The following is a 21,849-nucleotide window of genomic DNA, read 5'->3' as shown; positions in this document are numbered from 1 at the left end:
TGCCTCTCTTTCTCTGAGAGTTCTCTTGCTCTGGAGATGATTTAAAACAAAAAAAAAGCAAGATATATCTTCTGTCAGCAAAAAAATGAAATTTAAAATGTTTTCTCTCTAAAACACAATCTAACGTGGCGATCATGTGACAATATTTAAAACCAAAATCAAAAAAAATTTGTATGATGTATTTACCCATGATGGAAAGAAAATGTTGTACACTAAAAATCATGTAAATTGATCAAGTAGTTTTATTTTTAAATAAGGAAATCTAATTTTGTGACCAAATAAATGAATGATATCGTAATGCGATCATCTTGAAAACAAGGGAAATAACTTTAAATAATTCAAACTTGTAAGATTTTAGAACGCCATTTTTAAAATGGAGACATTGGAAAAACTCAAATTCGCTTAAAAATGATTTCCTTTATAAAAAATAAAACTACTTGAGCAAGTTATTTTAGTTTTGGAATATGATCTTTTCTGTTCATCACAGGTACATACATCATGGAAATATTCAGAAGTCTATTTTGTTTGAGAATTTTTTAGAAGAGTATTGATAATTTGTATAATTGGGATTTTTTTTAACTACTATCCTCATCTTGGATTCGTGCAACATTTCAGTCAACCCCCAACCTTCTTTAAATGCATTTTGCTGAACTCTGGAATCTAACCTTTTATTTAATCAATGGGAGTAAATTGTTTTCATTCTGTCAAACAAGACCAAGTAAAAAAATGTATTTTTAGTTAGTATCACCTATAGTGAGGCTCGAACTTGCAACCTCCAAAAGATTATTTAGAACTGATTTTACTCAATACTTTTATCCATTGCACTACATGTGGATGTATTCCCAAATTTAACATAATGAGAATAACAACCAAAATGCAAACAATAGTTGAAATAATCCAAATAATACATGAATATATTTTATTTTTTAATTAAAAATAGTTTTTTTTTTAAATCTAATAATTATCTGCATATAAATATTGGAGTATTTTTTTTTTTTTTTTGAAGGTTAAATTGTTTCTCATTAGTGGTGCTAGTCAGTTTGATTTATAAATACTGTTTTTTGTTTGTTTAAATTTTTAACCATGTAGTGTCTTTCCATGTAAGAAATTCACAAGGCCATTTTATTCATCCTCTTCATGATTTCCCATTTATCAGAATGGACTCCTAGGAACATTCCATTAACCTTTTCTTGGTTGGTCATGAGGCTTAGACAGTCACTGGACAACACCATTGCTTGCAATTAAAATCTATTTAAAACGTGCCTGCTCTCTTAAGACAATATGGTTCAACCAGAATCTCTAGTACCTTTTTACTTCCCTCCCTTTATGGGGGTAAGAGGCTCTATCGCTCTTTTCTATTTGATCTTATACTATCTTAAGCCAAGCTTAGGAAACATTGTGGTATATGTGTGTACTTTGTAACTAACATTGCATTTTTTATCGAAATTTGAGATTGAGGCTCAAATCCAGTAAATGCATGAAATTTGAATCTTAATAATAGCTCTCCCAAGCCAATTTATTATTATTATTATTATTATTGGCTCACATGGTCAACAAACGATCGGTTTGGAAACCTGTGGTGTTCTCTGGAAGCCGAGTGACAACAAGTCTCCCCAGACGTCCAGCTCTCTTCACCTCCTTCGATAGCATTTGCAGATAAGTTTGCGTCATCGCAACAGCCTCATACCATTGATTTCTCGCTGGTAGTGGCCATTGGTTTATACTGGAATTTGAGTGGCACTAAGCCTCCCCACGATCCCAGTTCCCTTTGTCCAGCAGAGGTTTGGCCAGCCCTCTCTCCTCGGTCTTTCCATCCTCCTTGACCCTTCTCGGCTCTTTGGTATCATTTTTCTATTGGAGGAGAGGAACGGTGATGAGACAATGGGGGGGATGCATGATGGTGGTGTAGAACTTGTAGATATGCAGCTTCGGCATTCTTCATTCCCTGTAACGCTTCTTTGTTATATTGTTTTGTGTTATTCCCCACATTCTAGGGTTTTCCTTAATATTTCAGCCGTTTTCATTATCGTTAGGCATTGTATTTTTGCAGTTATTCCTGATTCCAATTTCTGCCATTCTTTTTTCGAAGTTTTTCGGAATTGTTCCTAGTGCTCCTACTATTATCGGTACTATTTTGATTTTCTTCATCATCCAAATCCCTTTTAACTCTCTGGCTAGCTCTGTGTATTTGCTTTGTTTCTCCTTTTCTTTCATATTCACCCTGTGGTCAGCTGGGACAGCAAAGTCTACGATTTGACAGGATTTTTCTTGTTAATCATTACGACATCTGGTCTTCTTGCTTGGATGGGTTTGTCTGTCTGTATGTCCATGTCCCATAGGATTTTGTGATTCTCGTTTTCAAGTGCTGTTGCGGGTTTATGCTTGTACCATTTGTCTGTACACTCAAAATGCAGTCGTTTGCATAATTCCCAGTGCACCGCCCTCCCCACTTGGTCATGCCTGTTTTTGTATTCCTTTTGGGCCAGTTTGCTGCATTCACTTACTGTATGGTTTATCGTTTCCTCTCTCTGTCCACATAGTCTGCATTTGCTGTTTTCTTGTGTTTTATCGATCCTTGCTTTGATATGGTTGGTTCTTATCGAGTTATCTTGTGCTGCAGTTATTAGAGATTCTGTTTCTCGGTTTATATGTCCTTTTCGCATCCATGTCCAGGTGTTTTCGTTATTCTTATCTTTTGTCATTCTTATGAATCTTCCGTGGAGTTGTTTCTCTTCCCATTTCTCTTTTCTCGTTTTGTCATTTGTCTGTTTTCTGTTTTGTTGGTTTTTTCAGTGTCTCTTGCTGCCATAATTATCCTTTCAGTGTTTTGCATTATGTATTTTTCTAGTTCTTTTTTCGTGTCCTTCACACAATCTTCTATACAGATCAGTCCTCTCTCGCCGTCTTTCCTTTTCACGTAGAGTCTGTCAGTATCGTCCTTTGGGTGTAGTGCATTATGCATGGTCATGAGTTTCCTGGTTTTCTGGTCGAGTTGTCTCAGTTCTTTTGTCCACCCTATAAACGGTCCAGAGTATCTTACTAGTGATACTGCAAATGTATTTATACCTATTATTAGGTTTTTGCTATATAATTTCGTTTCCAGGAGTTTTCTTGTTCTCCTGAGGTATTCCTTTCCAATTTTCTCTTTCATTTCTGTTGCTCTGATGGTGTCCGCTTCCAGAATTCCCAAGTATTTATAGTCGTCTTGTTCCCCTAGTGCCCTCATTTCTGTTTGGTTTGGTAGTTCCATGCCTTCTGTCGTTTCCAGTTTTCCCTTTCTTATAACTAGTTGTGCGCACTTTTCCATTCCAAATTCCATTTAGATATCTTGACTGAAGATTCTGGTAGTGTTGATTAGTGTCTCTAGCTCCTTTTCGGTCCTTGCAAAAAGTTTCAGATCGTCCATGTACATCAGGTGGTTCATTTTTTCCTTTGTATTGGAGAACTTGTATCCGGCTTGGCACTTTCTCAGAATTCTGTTCAAGGGCATCATGGCTATGATGAACAGTAGTGGTGATAGTGAGTCTCCTTGAAAGATACCTCTTTGTATGTTAATTTCTGTTATGTGTTGTCCATCAGCTGTCAATTCCAGTCTCCATGTTTTCATTGCATTTTCTATTACGTTGGTGATCCAGCTTCGTTTGACACTATTATGAGATTGAAGTTTCTAATCCTAATTCCTCCCGTCTTTCATTTATAGCATTAAAAAAAAAAAAAGTGATTCCAGGTCTTTCCACAAGTGACAAATTTGACTGGGGGTCTATTGACGAATATTAATCAAGTAGGAACAACTAAAAGAAAATCTGTTTTGAAATTTTTAAAACTGCTCAGATTTCTCCCATAGTCATAATTGAAGCTACAAAGATTTACCCCCTTTAGATTATTTCATTGTTTAAAATTTTTGCCATTGTAACAATATTCCTAACTAGAGTAAGTTTTTTTTTATAAACAAACTAAACTGAAAGACATTTTGCTTGATGGAATTTGTAACTGTCAAATAGAAAGTTATTTCTGTTTTTTAAATTTTAAGCAAATTTCTATGTATTAAAAAATTTATAGTTATTTTTCTCCAATTTTATAAATCATGATTAAGACAAAATTACTATAATAAAAATTCTTTTATAACAATTTTATTTAATTAATAATTTAATAGCCAAACATTATTTTTATTAAATTAAACTTGTAAAATCTTATTAAAAAAATAATTTGGTTATAAAAGTATACATTGCTAAAAAAATTCAACATGAAAGAAAAAATTCTGAGTAATGCTAGACAGGTATATCTAATACATAATGCAATACAGTAATAGGGGCAACACTAGACTAAAAATGAATAATACCAACATAATAGTATTGGGAGTGTTAAATGTCAGTATTTAATGCAAATCACTAGTAATAATAAATTCACAAAATGTTGCAAATATTTTTACAAGAAATGTTGTAAAGATTGTATTAGACTTCGTGGCTTAGTGGGGGATGCCCTTTTCTCTACCCTGCAACCTCTCTCCCACAGAAGAGACGTTGCGAGCCTATGCTTGTTTTATCGTTATTTCCATGGCAGGTGCTCGTCTGAACTCCAATCTCTGGTCCCCCCTCGCCAATCTTTCACGAAAAACACCCGTCTACCTGAATCCACTGTCAAAATTTTCCCCCACTCTTTATCTGTGCCTAAATCAAAACGCAGATTCCATGAACAAAGCTTCTTTCTTAGAACTGCACGCCTGTGGAACTCTGTTCTGTCTGCCTGCTTCCCACCGGACTACAACTTGGATGTGTTCAAGTCCAACGTTAACAAATTCCTAATGAACCGCCCCCCCTAAGTAAACACTTCATCAAATCTCCACACTAACGTAATGTACTTGCAATAACCCTTATCCCTGAGTGGCTTCCGGGCCTTGATAAGTGGTGATCACTGTGTAAAAAAAAAAAAAAAAAATTAGCAACAATGCTCTGAGATTGCCACAGCAGTAATAGGAGGTGGGTAAAAAGACTTGTATGTATATAGCACACAAAAAAATCTAATACTTTTATTCAATAGTTGACACATATTTATAAATTTTAAATTGAAAATCATCAACAGGACTATGAAGTCTGTAATCAAAACTCTCCACTCCTTATTTTTACTCCTGAAATATAAAAGTTCTTAAGAAATCCCATTTTTCTAAAAATAATTTCAATCTTTTTATGAATCTAAAAATTTAAATTAATTTTATTATTCATTTAAAGACAATCAAAAGACACGCATTTTGATTCATTTTGTCAATTTGTCATCATGTATCACTTTTGTTGTAGTTTTTTTTTAATCAGTTTTCATTGACTAATAAAGCAACATGTTTGCTACTCCAACTCCTTGACTCTTGCTCCTATTCTACTGTCCTGGTTGTCAGTCATTTATCTATAATTTGAACAATGTTATCCCTTGATAAAAAATGTTAAAGCATATAGGTTCTAGGCAAAATACTAAACTACTATTAAAAACTTTTTGTGTAAGATGATTGATCCAACCAACCTCACACTTTGAAATTCACCTTTCTCAGCCCTTTTAATTTTTTTTTTTTTTTTTTTACCTACCTTATTTTCCAACCCTATAAACTACTATAACTCTGAACATCCTGGGTATTATACAAAACTGCATCCAGCATTGAGGCCTCAATTTGAGAGCTTTGGAGATGGGGGGGGGCATTTCTTCCAGGCTCACTTTGATTCAGAATGGTAGTATATGACAGGGACCCATTTATGGATCAAATAGACTTTATCATTTGCAGCTTATTTATTTGAAAAATATAAGTCTACAAAACAAATCTACAAACCATTCATGTACTTTACATAAATTTACTGCATGAATAAATATTTGAACATATTAAATATTGTAGCCTGACAGGACAGTAATAATAAAGACAAAACGTGGGTATAGTTAACAAAAAGTGTATTAGCAAAAGTATGTTACAGAAGTACATGTCATGATTCTGGGTCCATAACTGCTATGAATCACTACTCAATAACGTGTTAGATGTACTTATATTTATAGTCTCTGGGTAAGTCCATTATTACTGAAATAGGTATATCAGCTTACCCCATAACATTAAGAAACTGAATTATAAACCTTTCTACCAAAATAATTTTTTTTTTGCTGAAAATAACTTTGAATGTGTTTTCTTGTTTTCTAGATGATGCTTTCCTTTGTAACCCGAAATACGTCCAAGCTCTTCTTATTTGTCTCTATTCCATAGAGAGAAACAAAGTCACTTTATTGGCAGAAATTAATCCCGTTCTGGTAAGTATCTTTTTAAAATAGATCCGAAATTCTCTACTGATAATTTTAGTTATAAAATGAAGACAAGAATAGAAGTCTCTTTCTAGCATTTCAGATCAAATTTATTGGTTATCTTCATAAGAATTTAAGAGAAATGGGTTGTATAGAAAAACGGGTTAATCATTGAAAGCGTTCCTGTGTGGAAACGTAGATTAAATATTAGTCTTGTTGAAAGAGAAAAGTGTTCATGCACACTTGTATCTATAGTCATTGTGAAAAGAGTTTCTGATGTGGAGACGTAGATTAGACATGAAAAGTTTAATGAGAAAGAAAGAGAAAAGTGTTCAGTGAATACGTGTTGAAGATGGTAGTAAAAGTGGGCGTCCATGTATAGATGGGGGCAGTTCTGTAGCATGAGAAAAAAATGTTTGTATATCGCATGTGGAAATAGTCATGTTTGTATTCATACTAGCCCGGGGCCAAATGGCCTGAGCGAGGTCGCGCTCCAACAGAGGGGTGCACTGTCAGCTGGAGCCAGGAAGAAAGTCTGTTGCCAGTTAAACATTTTATACACCCCAATCATGTGACTGAGAACTGGCTTCTGATTGGACAAGCCAGGAAGGAAGTGTATTTCGAAATCTCCAGCTGCGAGAATTCACTCCTACTTCTGTTTGTTGTCAGTTTTGTTTGTTAATAACGTTTTTTTTTTGTTTTCTTTTGTATTTTTTTACATGCTGCACATAAATGTCAAAAATTGATTTTACAAAGATTACAAATTTTTTTTTGTCTAGCAGCAAGAAAAGAACCATGATTTGACAATTGCCTTGATTTTTGATTAGAAATGTTTATCTAACAGTTTTGTGATTAGTAATTAGTTTTGAATAAATAGGCATGCCAACCTTTTTTAATCTATTATTAATGAGTAACAAATAGAATGGGAAGTAATTTTTAACTTGAATTAAGGTTTAACAGCAAAAGTCAAGTATTATGGTCCTTTTATGTTCCGAGACCAAAAAGAGAAAGTAATAATTTTTGTGCACACGCGTCATGTCAAAGAATTTGATATTGTTATATTTACTTATTTGTATACAAATGGATAGGTTTTAGTTCTTATGTATACTGATATGAAGACACCGTGTTAACACAAATATATGGCCATCACGGGCAAAATTTCAGTCATTATTAGAAAACCTACTGAGTATTTCACAGTAATGAGTTGGGACCTCGGTATATTCCTGATCTCAGCCATGAACCTAAAATTCCCATTTTTATAATGTTCTGCCATTTGCAAGTTTTCCTATTCATCTTTATTTTGTCACCCTCTTCTTCTTTTAAACTACTACTACTACTACTACTATTATCTTTTTAATTCTTAATTTACATTTTTTATCAAATTATTTGCCTTTTTTAAACTGCTTCTGCAACTATTCCCCTCCTACAGGGCTTTAAATTGGGAGTGAAACAGTCACATTTGTGAGTGATTTTTCGAAGTGGTGACTAGATATAATGAAATGCTTATCTTTTGGCGATTGCATTTCTTTCACTGACAATCTTCCAAAGCTCATTATGGAGTGAAATATATATATATTTTTTTTTTTTTTTTTTAATAAAACGAACAAAGTTAAATTATTTAAACAATAAAAGTTTAATAGAATATACACTTTTTTTATGAAGGCTGTTTAAAAAAAAAAACATCTGAAGAAAATAGAATGTTTATAGCTTCAAGTATCAACATAAAATGTGTTGCATATTTAGAATTACACTTATTAAAAAAAAAAATATATATATATATATACAGAAAAATATTTATGATGTACATGCTCGTCACAGAACGAAGATGTCATATTCTAAAAATCATGTGGGTTTGGCTAGTAACTTTTCTATTTGGCTAGTAAACGAAAATATTTAGTTGTCAAAGGTCAACTAAAGATAAATTTGTCGATAGAGCCCTGTCCTATCACTTCTCATCCACTCTTCCTCTCACCTTTTATCAACTCTTCCTCTCACCTTTTATCATTTATCATGCAACCAAAAAATAATGTTAGAGTTTTAATTTCAAACTTTTTAAAAAAACATGCATGGTCCCCCGTGAGTGCACAGTGAATAAGGCATAAAAAAATTATTAAGTACAGCACCCCCCACTCCCATTTAGCCCCAAAAGTCCCCAGGCGACGTCAAATCCTGGTGAAAATGAACAAAAGTTGCAGTTTTAAGCCTTAACATATGTAAATTTGAGTTCTGCACCATGCAAAAAAAGAAATGACTAAGTCCATTATTTGCCCCCCTCCTATTTAGTCCTCAAAATTCCCCTAGGCTTTAACATATTTAAATTTGAGTTCAGCACCATGCAAAACTGCTAAATAGACATACACAGAAAATTTTGGACAAATATGGTAAAATAGTCCCAAAAATGAAGTGTTTTTATTAGCCATAAAGAGCCCCTGGGGCACACCCAAGAGTTATTGCGAAGTATAGACAAACAAAATTATATAGAAATCAGTTAATTACAACTTTTCAAAAAGTTTTATAAAAATCCAAAGCATCATTTTTTTTTTAATAAGTACAAAAGTGTCAATTTTAGCCATTTTAATCTAGAGGGGCAACTGGAGTATTTCCGGAAAATCTGTTCTGTTACTTTTTTACTCATATCATGTTTAATGTTTGAGCAAAATTTTTAAAAATTCCAAGCTGTAGTTATTGAGAAAAGTGCAGACAAACGAATGTGAATATACAGGTCCACCCCCCCCCTCTTTTGTCGGGGAACCAATTAATTTATAAAAAATATTCCTAATATTCATAAATTACCTCCCCGACAAAATTGCCTCTGAGATGGATATATATGCTGATGACACCACGCTTTATAACAGGCACGACAGGAAAACAAATGAACACGTATCTAAGGAAATGGCAGAAACACTAGAGGATGACCTCCAATCTGTAGTAGAATGGGGACAAAAATAGATGGTCACATTCAATGCTGCGAAGTCTAAACTTGTTTCCTTCAATAATTACAAGAAACTTTCTCTACCACCAATAACAATGGCCAAAGATTCATTATCTGAAAGTACTTCTTTTAAACTCCTCGGCCTAACGTTCACAGAAAACATGAGTTGGAACAATTACATTGAGAGCATTGCCAGGACCGCTGCGAAGAAGGTAGTGTCTCTCTACCGTGCTAGAAAGCTACTAATACCCGAAAGTATCCTATACCTCTATAAGGCCACCATTCGCCCATGTATGGAGTATTGTTGTCATATTTGGGCTGGTGCATCTGCCACTAGTCTCTCACTCCTAGACAAGGTTCAAAAGAAAGTGGCCAACCTGATAGGCCCTGAACTGTTATCTAAGCTGCAGCCTCTGTCCCACCAATGAAATGTTGCATCTCTCTGCTTGTTCTATAAGTATATTAATGATGAATGCTCTGACGAACTGCAAGCACTTGTGCCCCCACGACGTAAATACCTTCGACAAACCCGACAAGCAGCTAAATCCCACCACTACACAGTGGAGATCTCTAGATGTAGGAAAGCTTTCTACCCCAGTAGTTTCTTCCCCAGAACCGCTAGACTTTGTGATTCCATTCCGGTTCTTTGCTTCCTCAACTGTAATGACATGCAGAAGTTCAAGTGTAACATGAACCGACATCTTACTGCCCAACTCCCTACTTAGTATTCCAGTAGTTTATGTCCCTGATAGTAGCCCCCTACACCAAAGTGGCAATGTGTCTTGTTTGGGGTGAAAATGTAATAAAAAAATAAATAAAATAATTAGTTTTTAAACTTTGCAAATTTCACATTGAAAATGTTAAATTCTATTTATTTCCTAAATTAATTTGATTAGAACTAATGTATTAAATAACCAACTTATTGTTCAGTAATGAATGAAGAACTCCTCGACTATATACTATTGCTTTTGTAATGTTTTGTAATTTTCAAGTTTTTCTTTTCATTTTTATTTCCTTCACTCTTTCTCCTACAGTTTCTTTTTTTCATTTTTTTCTTTATTTACATCATCCTTTTACTTGCTTTTATGTTGTTATTGTGACCACTCTCTATTCTCCTCCTCCTATCACTTCTCATTTGCCCTTCTTCTCATCATCTATAACATTTATTATGCAATCTAACAATATTATTAGTTTAAATATTATAAATTGTCAAGCTCTTTATGTAATAAATTTAAAAAAAAAAAAAAAATCTGTTTTTAAACTGTTTGGTAATGAATGAGAACCCCGTCTACTTTTGCTCCCTATAATTTTTATAATGTTCTGTAATTTTACTATTTTGTGTTATTTATCACATTTATGTGATCCTCTTTATTCTGCTGCTCCTTCAGTCTTAGCTTCTTTTTTTTTCTTTACAACATTTTATTATGGAAATTGCTCCAGACAACGTATAAAGCCACTTGATGTAAGGAGTTAAAAAATACTATTTCAAGATCAAAAACTAGCCAATGATGAGTGTTCAATGGATAGATTCCAATCCATAAAATAGCAATTCTTCCCTCTTTGTCAGAAACATCGTTCATGAAATATGAGGACTAAAGGGCAATATAAGGGAAGTTAGAGTTAAGTGGTTGCCAAAAGTAAACACAGGGTTTACTTTCTATTCTCCTCTTAATAGAATGCTACTACTACTACTACTACTACTACTACTACTACACATGCTTTTCTTTTTCTCTCAATCTCTCATCTCATTTACTCATTCACCCATCTAAAGCAGTTTAAGATATTAGATAAATGAAAATGACACTGGCTCCACAATAGCTGGTTTATTCCATCAATGTCTGTGTTAAAGAATAGTCATAATGTAGTTGCATAACATTGCAATAACTCACACCAATGACACTAATTCATCAAGAAACATGCAGATGTAAGATGCCTGCATTACTAATGAAAGTGGGTGCTAATGCCTTTATACTCTCTGCCAGTGAACTAAAAGTCTATCAGAACACTAACCCTTGTATTTCTATGCCTCCATACTAAACAGAAATTCAAGGCCTAACTTAACCTTAATAAAAAAAATTGTGTAACTTTTTGTTTGAAAATTTATTCATTTAAATTAGTCAAGTTAGTAATGGCTGAAGGTCAAGGAAATTCTGCCATTACTAATTAGCAGAATGTTAACAATGTCGGTCAAGAGTTGAGTCTATCAGGCGTGATGATGTATTGAATAGTGATGGGACGATTCTAATACGATTATCGATTCTGTACTAAATTCCTGATTCCAATACAATTACAGATTCCGATTGTTTATAAATATCTAGAATTTAACCATAAAATGGTTATTTTGTCTCAATTACTGTACAAACACATATTAAATGTGCATATATTTTTTCAAACATAAAAACACTTGTGAGGGGATGATCTATAGATTTTATCTTTACTGGTTGTTTAAAATCAATAAATATTCTTTTATTATTACAGCAGTGGAAGATTTTTCTTAAATGAAAATCAAATAAAAATCGATGATTAAAGAAATCGTTTCTGGCATAGGAAAATAGGCACAAATTTTTTCCAATAATGATACCTCTAAAAGTTCCGATTTTTTTTGATTCCCAATTCCAGTTAATCGTCCCAACACTAGTATGAAAGTGAAATCTGACTAATCAAGGTTGAAATTGTGTTGCATGAACAGAAATGATATAAGAATGACACGATGGATATATTATGAGTCTCAAAGACTGACTTAGATCTGATAACTTCAGAGGTATGGTCATGTTGAAAGAATGGATGAGAGTTCTTGGATTAGTAGATACAGAGTAGTTAAGACCAGTTAGCAACAGAAAGCCAAGCAAAACATGGGAGTAAGTAATAAGGATGGATTTGAAAAATGGAGGTATAGATAAAGAGATACATTAGCTTTAAAGTCATTTTCTAAAAGCAGTCATGTATGTGTTCGTATTTAAAACAAAATATGATGATTATGATGCTGCCGTTGGTGGTAATGTTGTGTGACAAATTGAGGTTGTCAAATAGTTTGGTTACCTTGGTGATACCATTGAAACAGGGTGGAACAGGTGCTGGTGATTGCAAGAATTTGGAGTGGGTGGAGTAAGTTCAGGGAACTTCTGTTATTACTAACCAGCAGAGGGTTACCATTGTTGACCAGTAGAAGAGTCTATCAGGTATGTGTATGCAGTGTGGTGAAGTATGGAAGTGAGACCTGGCCAGTAAAAATTGTTTCATTGAGCGAAATGATATGAAAATGATATGATGGCTGTGTAATAGGAGTCTCAAAGACATGTTTAGATCTGATGAGCTCAGAAGGAAATTAAATTTGGACAGTATGAGATGTGTGCAGAACAGGAGACTTTGTTAGTTTAGTCACATTGAAATTGTGGATGAGAGTTCTTGTTAGATGTAGAATAGTTGAGATTAGTTTGCAGAGAGAAGGCCAAAATGCAGCGCAAAATATATTCAAAAATTTCTTAAAGAATTTGCTTGTAAAAATAATTGAATTTGATTGAACAAAACATTTGAGAGTTTATAAATATTATTAACGAGAAAAAAATAAAAATATTAAAATAGTTGCAAGCTATTTATTTGCTCGTATAATCAACATTTCAACTAATAAGTACCTTTTCAGTGTATTGTATGTTGAATAGTGCGAGTCAAGATATGAATAAGTTAAAATTATAGTTTGGAAAAAAAAAAACTTGTTGCCATTCTTAAGATTTTAGGATCACTTTTGAAAAAGAAGAATTTTGGTTCTTGTCCAGAGTCCCTCCCCCTATTAAAAAACAAAAAAAAATTAATCTGTATGATGGACAGAAGAAGAATGTCATATTCCAAAAATTATGTGAATTGATCAAGTAAGAAAATCAAATTTTATGAGTAAGCAAAAGGAAACTGTCTAATGTCGCCATCTTGAAAAAGCATGAGCAGATAACTCTCAATAATTTAAACTTATGAGATTAGCCTTGTAATGCTTACAATTTCCTGTTAATTACTTAAAATCGTTTAAGAATGATTTTGGGAATATATCTTCTTTCAATCACGGGTACGTACATCATAAAAATTTTCCTCTTTTTTTTTTAAATATAGGGGAATTTTGGACAAGCATCAGAATTTTTCTAGAAAATTCTAGAACCACTAAGTTGCTATAAATTGTTTCATTTTGATGAGAACTGCTTATTTTTGTCTTGTTCACTATTTTGTGTTTCTTTCAGTTGAGCTTAAAAAGCAAACTCCATGAAAATAAACCATCTGAACCGACCACCCACAGTGCTCCTCTCCCAATCCGAAACCATACGCCTGGTGGTATGTACACTGAAATTGAGAAGACAAAGGAGAAGACACCACCCTATGCCTCCCCTAAAAGGGTACGGGCACTGCTTGGCTACTCTCAAGCACAAGCCATTCCTACCCGTAAGTAATTAGTTATATTCATACAATACTAGCGGAACCTGTGGAATTCCACAGCAGACTCATTCATATGTAGTATATTGATGTTGGCATTTTGTGGATGTTTAGCATAAATGGAGATGCCCTAATATTACTGTAGCTCTTTTGTTAACTGCAAAAGTATTCATCTAAGCTAGTAAGGATGCCCGGCATAGCCTGGTCATAAAGTACGCTTAAATATGATATTTTAATTCATGCAGATTTTGTATATATTATTATAGTCAATTTTCTATTGATTCCTATATATTATAAAGTTGTCATTTCAAAATTTAAAAAAATATATCCGTATGATTTGGATGCATCAGCTTAAATCGAAACTGAAACCAAAACTTATGAAGAAATATATATATATATATATATATATATATATATATATAACTTCAGTTCCTTCATCTATAATCAAAACCAAAACTTATGAAGAATTCTTAGTAAAATTATAAAAAAGTAGATGACTAGTGTCATTAGCTATAACCAAAACTTATGAAGAATTCTTGGTAAAATTATTTATTACAAGAAATAGGTCATAACAATTAAATGATAGTCACTTGGAAGAAAAAGATGTAAACGCAACAAAATAACACACGCTATCGTATTAATACATATACTACAAGTATTTATTTATAGAAATCAGACTTCAATTATAGAAACTCTTGTTGAACATTATTCCAGTTTAATCATACTAAGCCAGCAGTAACAATATATACAAAAGGAAAAGTTATTGATAATAGAATTTTTTTCTACTAATGCCCATAGATTTATTGATCAATTTGAAACATTTCAGATCAATTTCATAATCTATATACACCAGTATATATTTTTCTATTATCAATAGCTTTTTCTCTATCATATAAGCTCAACTTGCATTTCAAGCTTTTTATTATATCGAAAAGTCTCCATTTAAAGAATGCTTATACACTTTTTTGATTCCCTTATATATTAGTTCAAATATATTGATAACATGAACTGAAAACCAATATTTTTTCTTTAATAAAATTATATAAACATTATGAATCGTCTATGTGAACCAAACAGTGTTTTTGCATTCATGTAGACTGTTTCTAATGTTTATATAATTGTATATAAATATATATGTATTTCCAAAAAGACAGCTATAATCACAGGTTGAAGAGATATTGGTCTCCTTTGTTTAGATTCCTCTATCCTTTTCTTTTATCCTTTTCTTTTATCCTTTTCTTCTCTTCCCTATCCTGCTTTCTCTCTCTGACCAAAATTTATCATGTTTCTTCCCCTTTCTCTGTCTAAAAATTTCATGACCTGTTATCTCTCTCTATTAAAAAAATACCATGTCCTCTTCATTCTCTCGCTCTCTCTCAAAATTTTTATGCCTTGCCAACTTTCAGTTCAGAATTGTTCTTTTTACTTTTTGTCCCAAAATTGTCATCTATTCTCTACTATTGTTGCAATAATTGTTTATAAATTTTTCCATATAGTTTTCCATTTTCTCTTTTCAGCAAGTTCTGAAGATATTAGAGGCCGAGCGAAAGATGCCATGAGATCAGTTCTAGATCGGTCTGGAAGTGACTCGAAAGCAGAATCTCCACCTCGCAGTTTTAGCTTCTATGACAGTATTAATTCTGATCCCTTAATGAACTTTGAATTCACTGGTAATCGCAGTGAACTCAGCCTTTCCACAAATCACCTTGCCAGCATTGAGGGAAAACCACGGGATGGTTCTCCTACAGAGTCCAAAGATTGTGTTGATGGCAAAATGTCGTACATTTATCCTAAACCGGTCACTGAAAAGAAACATTTGCTGACCAAGTCTGTGTCACTCTATGAGCAGTCATCTTGTGACCTAACTTCTTCGACACATGAAGAGGAGAGCCAACTGAAACAAAACACTAAACATTCTGCTGTTGCCACAAATCCGCCCTCTTCCACCCTTAATTCCGAACAAATTTCATTGCATGTGACTGAGAAAACTGAACCTGCCAAAAGTAAATCACCAAAACCTACTCACAAACGATGTAGATCAGACATTCCATTTGTTAAAGACAGTAATACAATGCCCAGCAGGGGACGCTATGCAACCAAATCCAATAGTTTTTCAACTGATGATAAAACAGCTCAAGGAAAAGCAGGTATGATTATTTCTTTTTTGGCTACCTAGTTTAAAATAACTGAAAAATTCTGTTAACTATTTGAAAGAAATCTATGATTGCCAGTGGATTCTTCCAAATCTCAGGTCCGAGTTAAGTATATAAATGCACTATTGACATCCTCGAAATTATTTATGCTGAATTGTCTCACCCTTTTCTTTGTCCACTTCTCCTCTATCTCTTTGTTCTATAACACCCACAATACAGAACTAGTTGATTTCATATGGATAATTATTATATGATACAGAGAAATAAATTTCTCTTGAGTTTGATTTTGTATATAATTTTATCTAAAATTGATTAATTTCAAAACCGTACCTAGTATTCTATCATGTCATCTATTTTGCCTCCTCTCCATCCTTTTCTTCCCCTCTCCATCCTTTTCTTCCCCTCTCCATCCTTTTCTTCCCCTCTCCATCCTTTTCTTCCCCTCTCCATCCTTTTCTTCCCCTCTCCATCCTTTTCTCCTCCTCTCCATCCTTTTCTCCTCCTCTCCATCCTTTTCTCCTCCTCTCCATCCTTTTCTCCTCCTCTCCATCCTTTTCTCCTCCTCTCCATCCTTTTCTCCTCCTCTCCATCCTTTTCTCCTCCTCCTTCATCTTTTTCTCCTCCTCCCTCTCCTCCATCTTTTTCTCCTCCTCCCTCTCCTCCATCCTTTTATCCTCCTCCCTCTCCTCCATCCTTTTATCCTCCTCCCTCTCCTCCATCCTTTTATCCTCCTCCTTTTCCACCCTTTTTTTCCTCCTCTGTCCTTTTCTTCGCTTCCTTCTTCTACATCCTTTTCTCCTCCTCCATCCTTTTTTTCTCCATCCAGGCTTTTTTCCCTAATCCATTCTTTCAGTTCTTCAGCTATCTTACTTTTTCTTCGTCCTTTTTTTTTTTTTTTTTTCCTCTCGCATTGGCTTGCAACTTTCGTCTGGTGTCATTCTCTAATCCTTTGACCTCTGAACTTTTCCATTCAAGCACAGTTCCTATTGCGTAACACCATGGCTTGAATGAGAGAGAAAGTGATTCATACCTTTCCCAACATGGTCTATGAATAAACAAATTGAAATTCTCCACTATATAATAAAGGCCAATGTGCATTGATATATGTATGTTAATGTACATATCGTCACTCAAATGTTAGTGAGTTACCAGCTACTAGAAAGAGAGAATTCAAGTAGCAATTTATTCTATTTCTGTAATGAATTTTTTTTTTTCTTCTTTTCTATACTAGTTGATAGGTTTTTCTTTTTTCGGTTTTCAACTTTCTAGTTTGAAACCTTTTGTTTCTTATTTATTTTTATTAATTTCAGTGCTTGTGATGTTATTCTATATGAATTAATAGCAAAGTATGATTTTTTTTGTTTTTGTCTAGTATAATTAAAAAAGATATGCATTAATTCATACTGCAGATTTGTGGAACTCTTTTCCTGCTGACTGTTTTCCTTCTACCTATCTTTACAAGACTAAGATCAATAGGCATTTCCTGTTCATAAAATAATCATCTTTCATCCGTTTTAACTCCTTTCATCAAGTTGCTTCATGTCTTGTCTGGAGCGAGATCTTATGTTTTTTGTATGTATGATTTTGAATATTTTGATTATGATGCCACCTCAACGAATCGCATTTTTCTTTCTTTTTTTTTGTCTTTGTTCTGTTTTGCAGCTTATCAATATCCTACCTATGGTTCAAAGAGTTATTTAACAAATCCGGCACAAGGCCAGTCACTAATGAGCTTCCTCTCCTCTCAAGATTTCCACACATGCGCAAATCTGGACAGGGTATGACCTTGCTTTACTCAAAAGATATTTTATGAAGTCATTTACATGTTATTTTATTGGATCCATTGTATTCAGGAGTGTTACGACTTTGTACCCTTGTCTCATTGGCACCCACCTCCTCCCCCAACCTGAACTCGCTGGACTACTTCGTTTGGTTATACATCAAGAACATCACCATTGTGATCTCCCACAACACCAAAGCCAGCCTAATTACTGGGGTCCGCCAAGTATTTGTCGAGCTCCCACTGGCGCGTGTGGAAAAGGCATGCTCCCAGTTCCAGACCCGTATCAAAGCAATGATTGAGGATGAAGGCGGTTACATTGAATAGATGTCAGCTCTACTACATGATCAAGTTACCTGAATTGAGTAGTGTTGTTTTCTTTAGGGTTACACTTTTATCATTCCACTTGGTATGAGAAAGTCATCACAAAATATATTGAGAACAACATTGGTGGAAGAATGTCACCCTATTTAACACTGTTATTCATAGCTATTAGTTCAGAGAGTGTACTACTTAAATGGAAATGTGTCTCCATGCCACCGTAAAGTTGTTTAAGCATTGTGACGAACCCTGATTGATAACCAAGTTTACTGAAGATTATTTATAATGCTTCTCTCTGTTACAACATCAAAGTCTGTCATCAGGTCTACAAAAGTTTAATAGTGCTGTCTATTACTCAATACATTTTTCCTTAAGTTGTCGGACAGAAAAGACTGTATCCATAATGCTACAATTAGATGTAAAGTCGCTCCGTTATTTCATGATAACGGAAGGACACACATTTAATGAATCGGGGTTGGTTAAGCAAGCTTTGAAAAACTTCACCTACCGTTTCAAGAAGGCTTATACCTGGGTAATTGTCACAGGCTAGCCATGCTCCTTTTCATTTGTATAGAGGGATTGGAATCATGTTTGTCCAGTTCTGTGGTACATGTGCTGCCATCCATATATCAGATGATGGGCTTCTGCAGCAATCTTATCACTCCCAAAATGGAGAACTTCAATTGGGATGCCATCAAGACAACTTTCCTTCTCGATATACAATTCTCTAAGTGTATCACAATTCTTTTCTTTTCTTTTTTTTTAACATTATATAAAGGAAAATTTTAACTTGATAAACCAAATCAATTCTTGAATTTCTATTTTTATTTTATTTTTTTATTATTATTACATTTTCACCCCAAACAAGGCACATTGCCACTTTGGTGTAGGGGGCTACTATCAGGGGCAACAACTACTGGGGTACTATGTAGGGATTTGGGCAGCAAGATGTCGGTTCACGTTGCACTTGAACTTCTGCACATCAGTACAGTTGGAGAAGCAAGGACCTGGAATGGAATTCCAAAGTCTAGCGGTTCTGGGGAAGAAGCTACTGGAGTAGAAAGATCTTTTACATCTAGGGATCTCTACAGTGTCTGGTTTTCGAGGGTGTTCACATCGTGGGGGCACAAGTGCTTATAGTTCGTCAGAGCATTTACCATTAAAATACTTGTAGAACAGGCAGAGGAATGCAACTTTTTGTCGATGGGACAGAGGCTGACGCTTAGATGTCAGTTCAGGGCCTATCAGATTTGTGACTCTCTTTTGAACCTTGTCAAGGAGCGAGAGACTAGTAGCAGATGCACCAGCTCAAATATGACAGCAATACTCCATACATGGGCGAATGGTGGCCTTATAGAGGTACAGGATACTTTCGGGTGTTAGTAGTTTTCTAGCACGGTAGGCTCCACCTTCCTTGCAGCAGCCCTGGCAATGTTTTCAATGTAATTGTTCCAACTCATGTTCTAATTGTTCCTTCAATGTAATTGTTCCAACTCGTATTTCCTGTGAACGTTAGGCCAAGGAGTTTAAAAGATGTACTCTCAGATAGAGTTGTTGGCCATTGCTATAGGTGATAGAGAAGGTTTCTTGTAATTATTGAATGAAACTAGTTTAGTCTTGGCGGCATTGAATGTGACCATCTATTTTTGTCCCCATTCCACTACAGACTGGAGGTCATCCTCTAGTGTTTCTGACATTTTTTAAATATGTGTTCATTTGTTTTCCTGTCGTGCTTGTTATAGAGTGTGGTGTCATCAGCATATATACCCATCTCAGAGGCAATTTTGTCGGGGAGCTCATTTATGAATATCAGGAACAGTAGAGATCCAAGGATAGGCCCCTGGGGCACTCCCGCATTTATATCATATTGTTTAGATGTACGACTGTCAAGGACAACCTGGATTTTTCTCTTATAATTTAATTATGTTAAGTATTCTACCAGTGATACCATATGATCTAATTTTCCTGAGGAGACCCTCATGCCATACCCCGTCAAAAGCCTTAGATATATCTAGAGCTACCGCTCTGCCCTCCCCCGTTTTACACAGTGAATGGTATATACATTCAGAGATTAAAGTTAGGATGTCTGCTGTGGAACGGGCTTGTCTAAATCCATATTGTTGGTCAGTCAGAAGTTTCTTTGAGTGAAAGTGATCCATCTATACTTTTAGTAAAAAATATCCACGTGAAGGTTATGTTAAATCATCGAATAATATGAGATCAGAAAGTAATTTGAATAATCCAAATTATTAATGGTCATCTCCAAAATTCTGAAACATAATTGGTAACCATGAAGAATTTTTAACTGAACCATTCATTTGATCAACTGAAATAATTTGCTCTCATTACACATTCTATGCTCATCAAATATTTCTGAACAGTTTTTTTTTTCTTAAGATCTATCTCCAGTGATTAAACCCACAATTTTTTTTTTATATAATTCACTCTAACTTAGATTCCTTTTGAAATGTGTAAACCATGTTGATAATAATCGCTGTAATATTTTCAGATAAATCCATATTTTAACAAATTCTGACTGTACAATTGACTTTTTTTCTTCATTTTTTTAGGAAAATGCTCATTTTAGCATTTCTGAAATTCTCATTTCTGCAATTGAACAAATGAAGTGGAAGCATGTGATAGCACCTCCAAATTCTTCTGATCTTGAAGATGGTGATTCTGATGAAGAAATTCAAAGGCTAAAACAGCGAATCCGCATTAGAAGAAGAGAGAGAATGAAAGAGGTCAGTTCTTTTATTATTATCAGCTTTGAAAATTCATGCATGTTTCAATTAATGTTATTACCTGTTTTTTCTAAATCTCTTGATGTAAATATTGATTCAAAATTGGATGTCTTTTACCTTAATTCCTGACATTCTATTCTTTCCTCATTTTCAGAACAGAAATTTTATTGAACAAATTTTATGTATAAAAAATGCAACATTTGGTGTTGACCATTCCATTTAGCGGCCAAGTGTATTTTCAGCATTCCAATTATGCTAACAATTGAAAAAGTCAGATTTAGCATGACACTGTATTGAAATTTATAGCACATAAATTGATCAGTGATTGTCTTGTTTCTTTAAGGGTTGTATTGATTGGTTAAAGAGTAATCCCAATCATTGATACCTTAAGCATCACATAACCCAGCTTATGTAAACACAAACCGTCACAGCTCTAGACTCTTTTATTTTTACTCCTTTTCCTTATCATCCTATGATCTTGGACCAGGTTTGTCTGCTTCACAAGCCCACAGTTGATGTCGCAGTCTCACAAGTAGCATATAATCATCAAACTTCTTACGTCAACAACATAAAAGAACTATTTGAAAAAAAATTATTTTAGCTTTCCTGAAAAAAGTTAACTTGTACAAGGAAAGATAATCCTAACTTAACCTGACTTGATCCAACAAATGATCCAAAGAGCCTGACTTGATCCAACAAATGATCCGAAGAGCCTGACTTGATCCCATCCAAAGAGCCTGACTTGATCCCACAAATGATCCGAAGAGCCTGACTTGATCCCACAAATGATCCGAAGAGCCTGATTTGATCCCACAAATGATCCGAAGAGCCTGACTTGATCCCACAAATGATCCAAAGAGCCTGACTTGATTCCACAAATGATCCGAAGAGCCTGACTTGATCCCGCAAATGATCCGAAGAGCCTGAGTTGATCCCGCAAATGATCCAAAGAGCCTGAGTTGATCCCACAAATGATCCAAAGAGCCTGAGTTGATCCCACAAATGATCCAAAGAGCCTGAGTTGATCCCACAAATGATCCGAAGAGCCTGGGTTGATCCCACAAATGATCCGAAGAGCCTGAGTTGATCCCACAAATGATCCGAAGAGCCTGAGTTGATCCCACAAATGATCCGAAGAGCCTGAGTTGATCCCACAAATGATCCAAAGAGCCTGAGTTGATCCCACAAATGATCCAAAGAGCCTGAGTTGATCCCACAAATGATCCAAAGAGCCTGAGTTGA

The 21,849-nt window shown here is 34.5% G+C and overlaps 1 protein-coding gene across 4 annotated transcripts in view; it reads left to right on the top strand.

Moving 5' to 3' along the window:
* LOC145288026 (run domain Beclin-1-interacting and cysteine-rich domain-containing protein-like) overlaps positions 1 to 21,849 on the top strand; it is a 202,888-nt gene that overhangs the window by 117,012 nt on the left and 64,027 nt on the right. For all 4 annotated transcript variants that reach the window (XM_080136033.1, XM_080136034.1, XM_080136035.1 and 1 more), the window contains exons 5-9: positions 6,167 to 6,273; positions 13,420 to 13,618; positions 15,127 to 15,756; positions 17,425 to 17,540; positions 20,434 to 20,607. In XM_080136033.1, coding sequence (XP_079992159.1) covers positions 6,167 to 6,273; positions 13,420 to 13,618; positions 15,127 to 15,756; positions 17,425 to 17,540; positions 20,434 to 20,607 — 1,226 coding nt within the window. The remainder of the gene's footprint in view (positions 1 to 6,166; positions 6,274 to 13,419; positions 13,619 to 15,126; positions 15,757 to 17,424; positions 17,541 to 20,433; positions 20,608 to 21,849) is intronic.

The sequence above is a fragment of the Euprymna scolopes genome, chromosome 11 (genome assembly GCF_053919585.1).
Source record: "Euprymna scolopes isolate OS-2025 chromosome 11, ASM5391958v1, whole genome shotgun sequence".
Lineage (NCBI taxonomy): Eukaryota > Metazoa > Mollusca > Cephalopoda > Sepiida > Sepiolidae > Euprymna > Euprymna scolopes.
The sequence above is the reverse complement of the archived record's forward strand: the minus strand, read 5'-3'. Positions and strand labels throughout refer to the sequence as shown.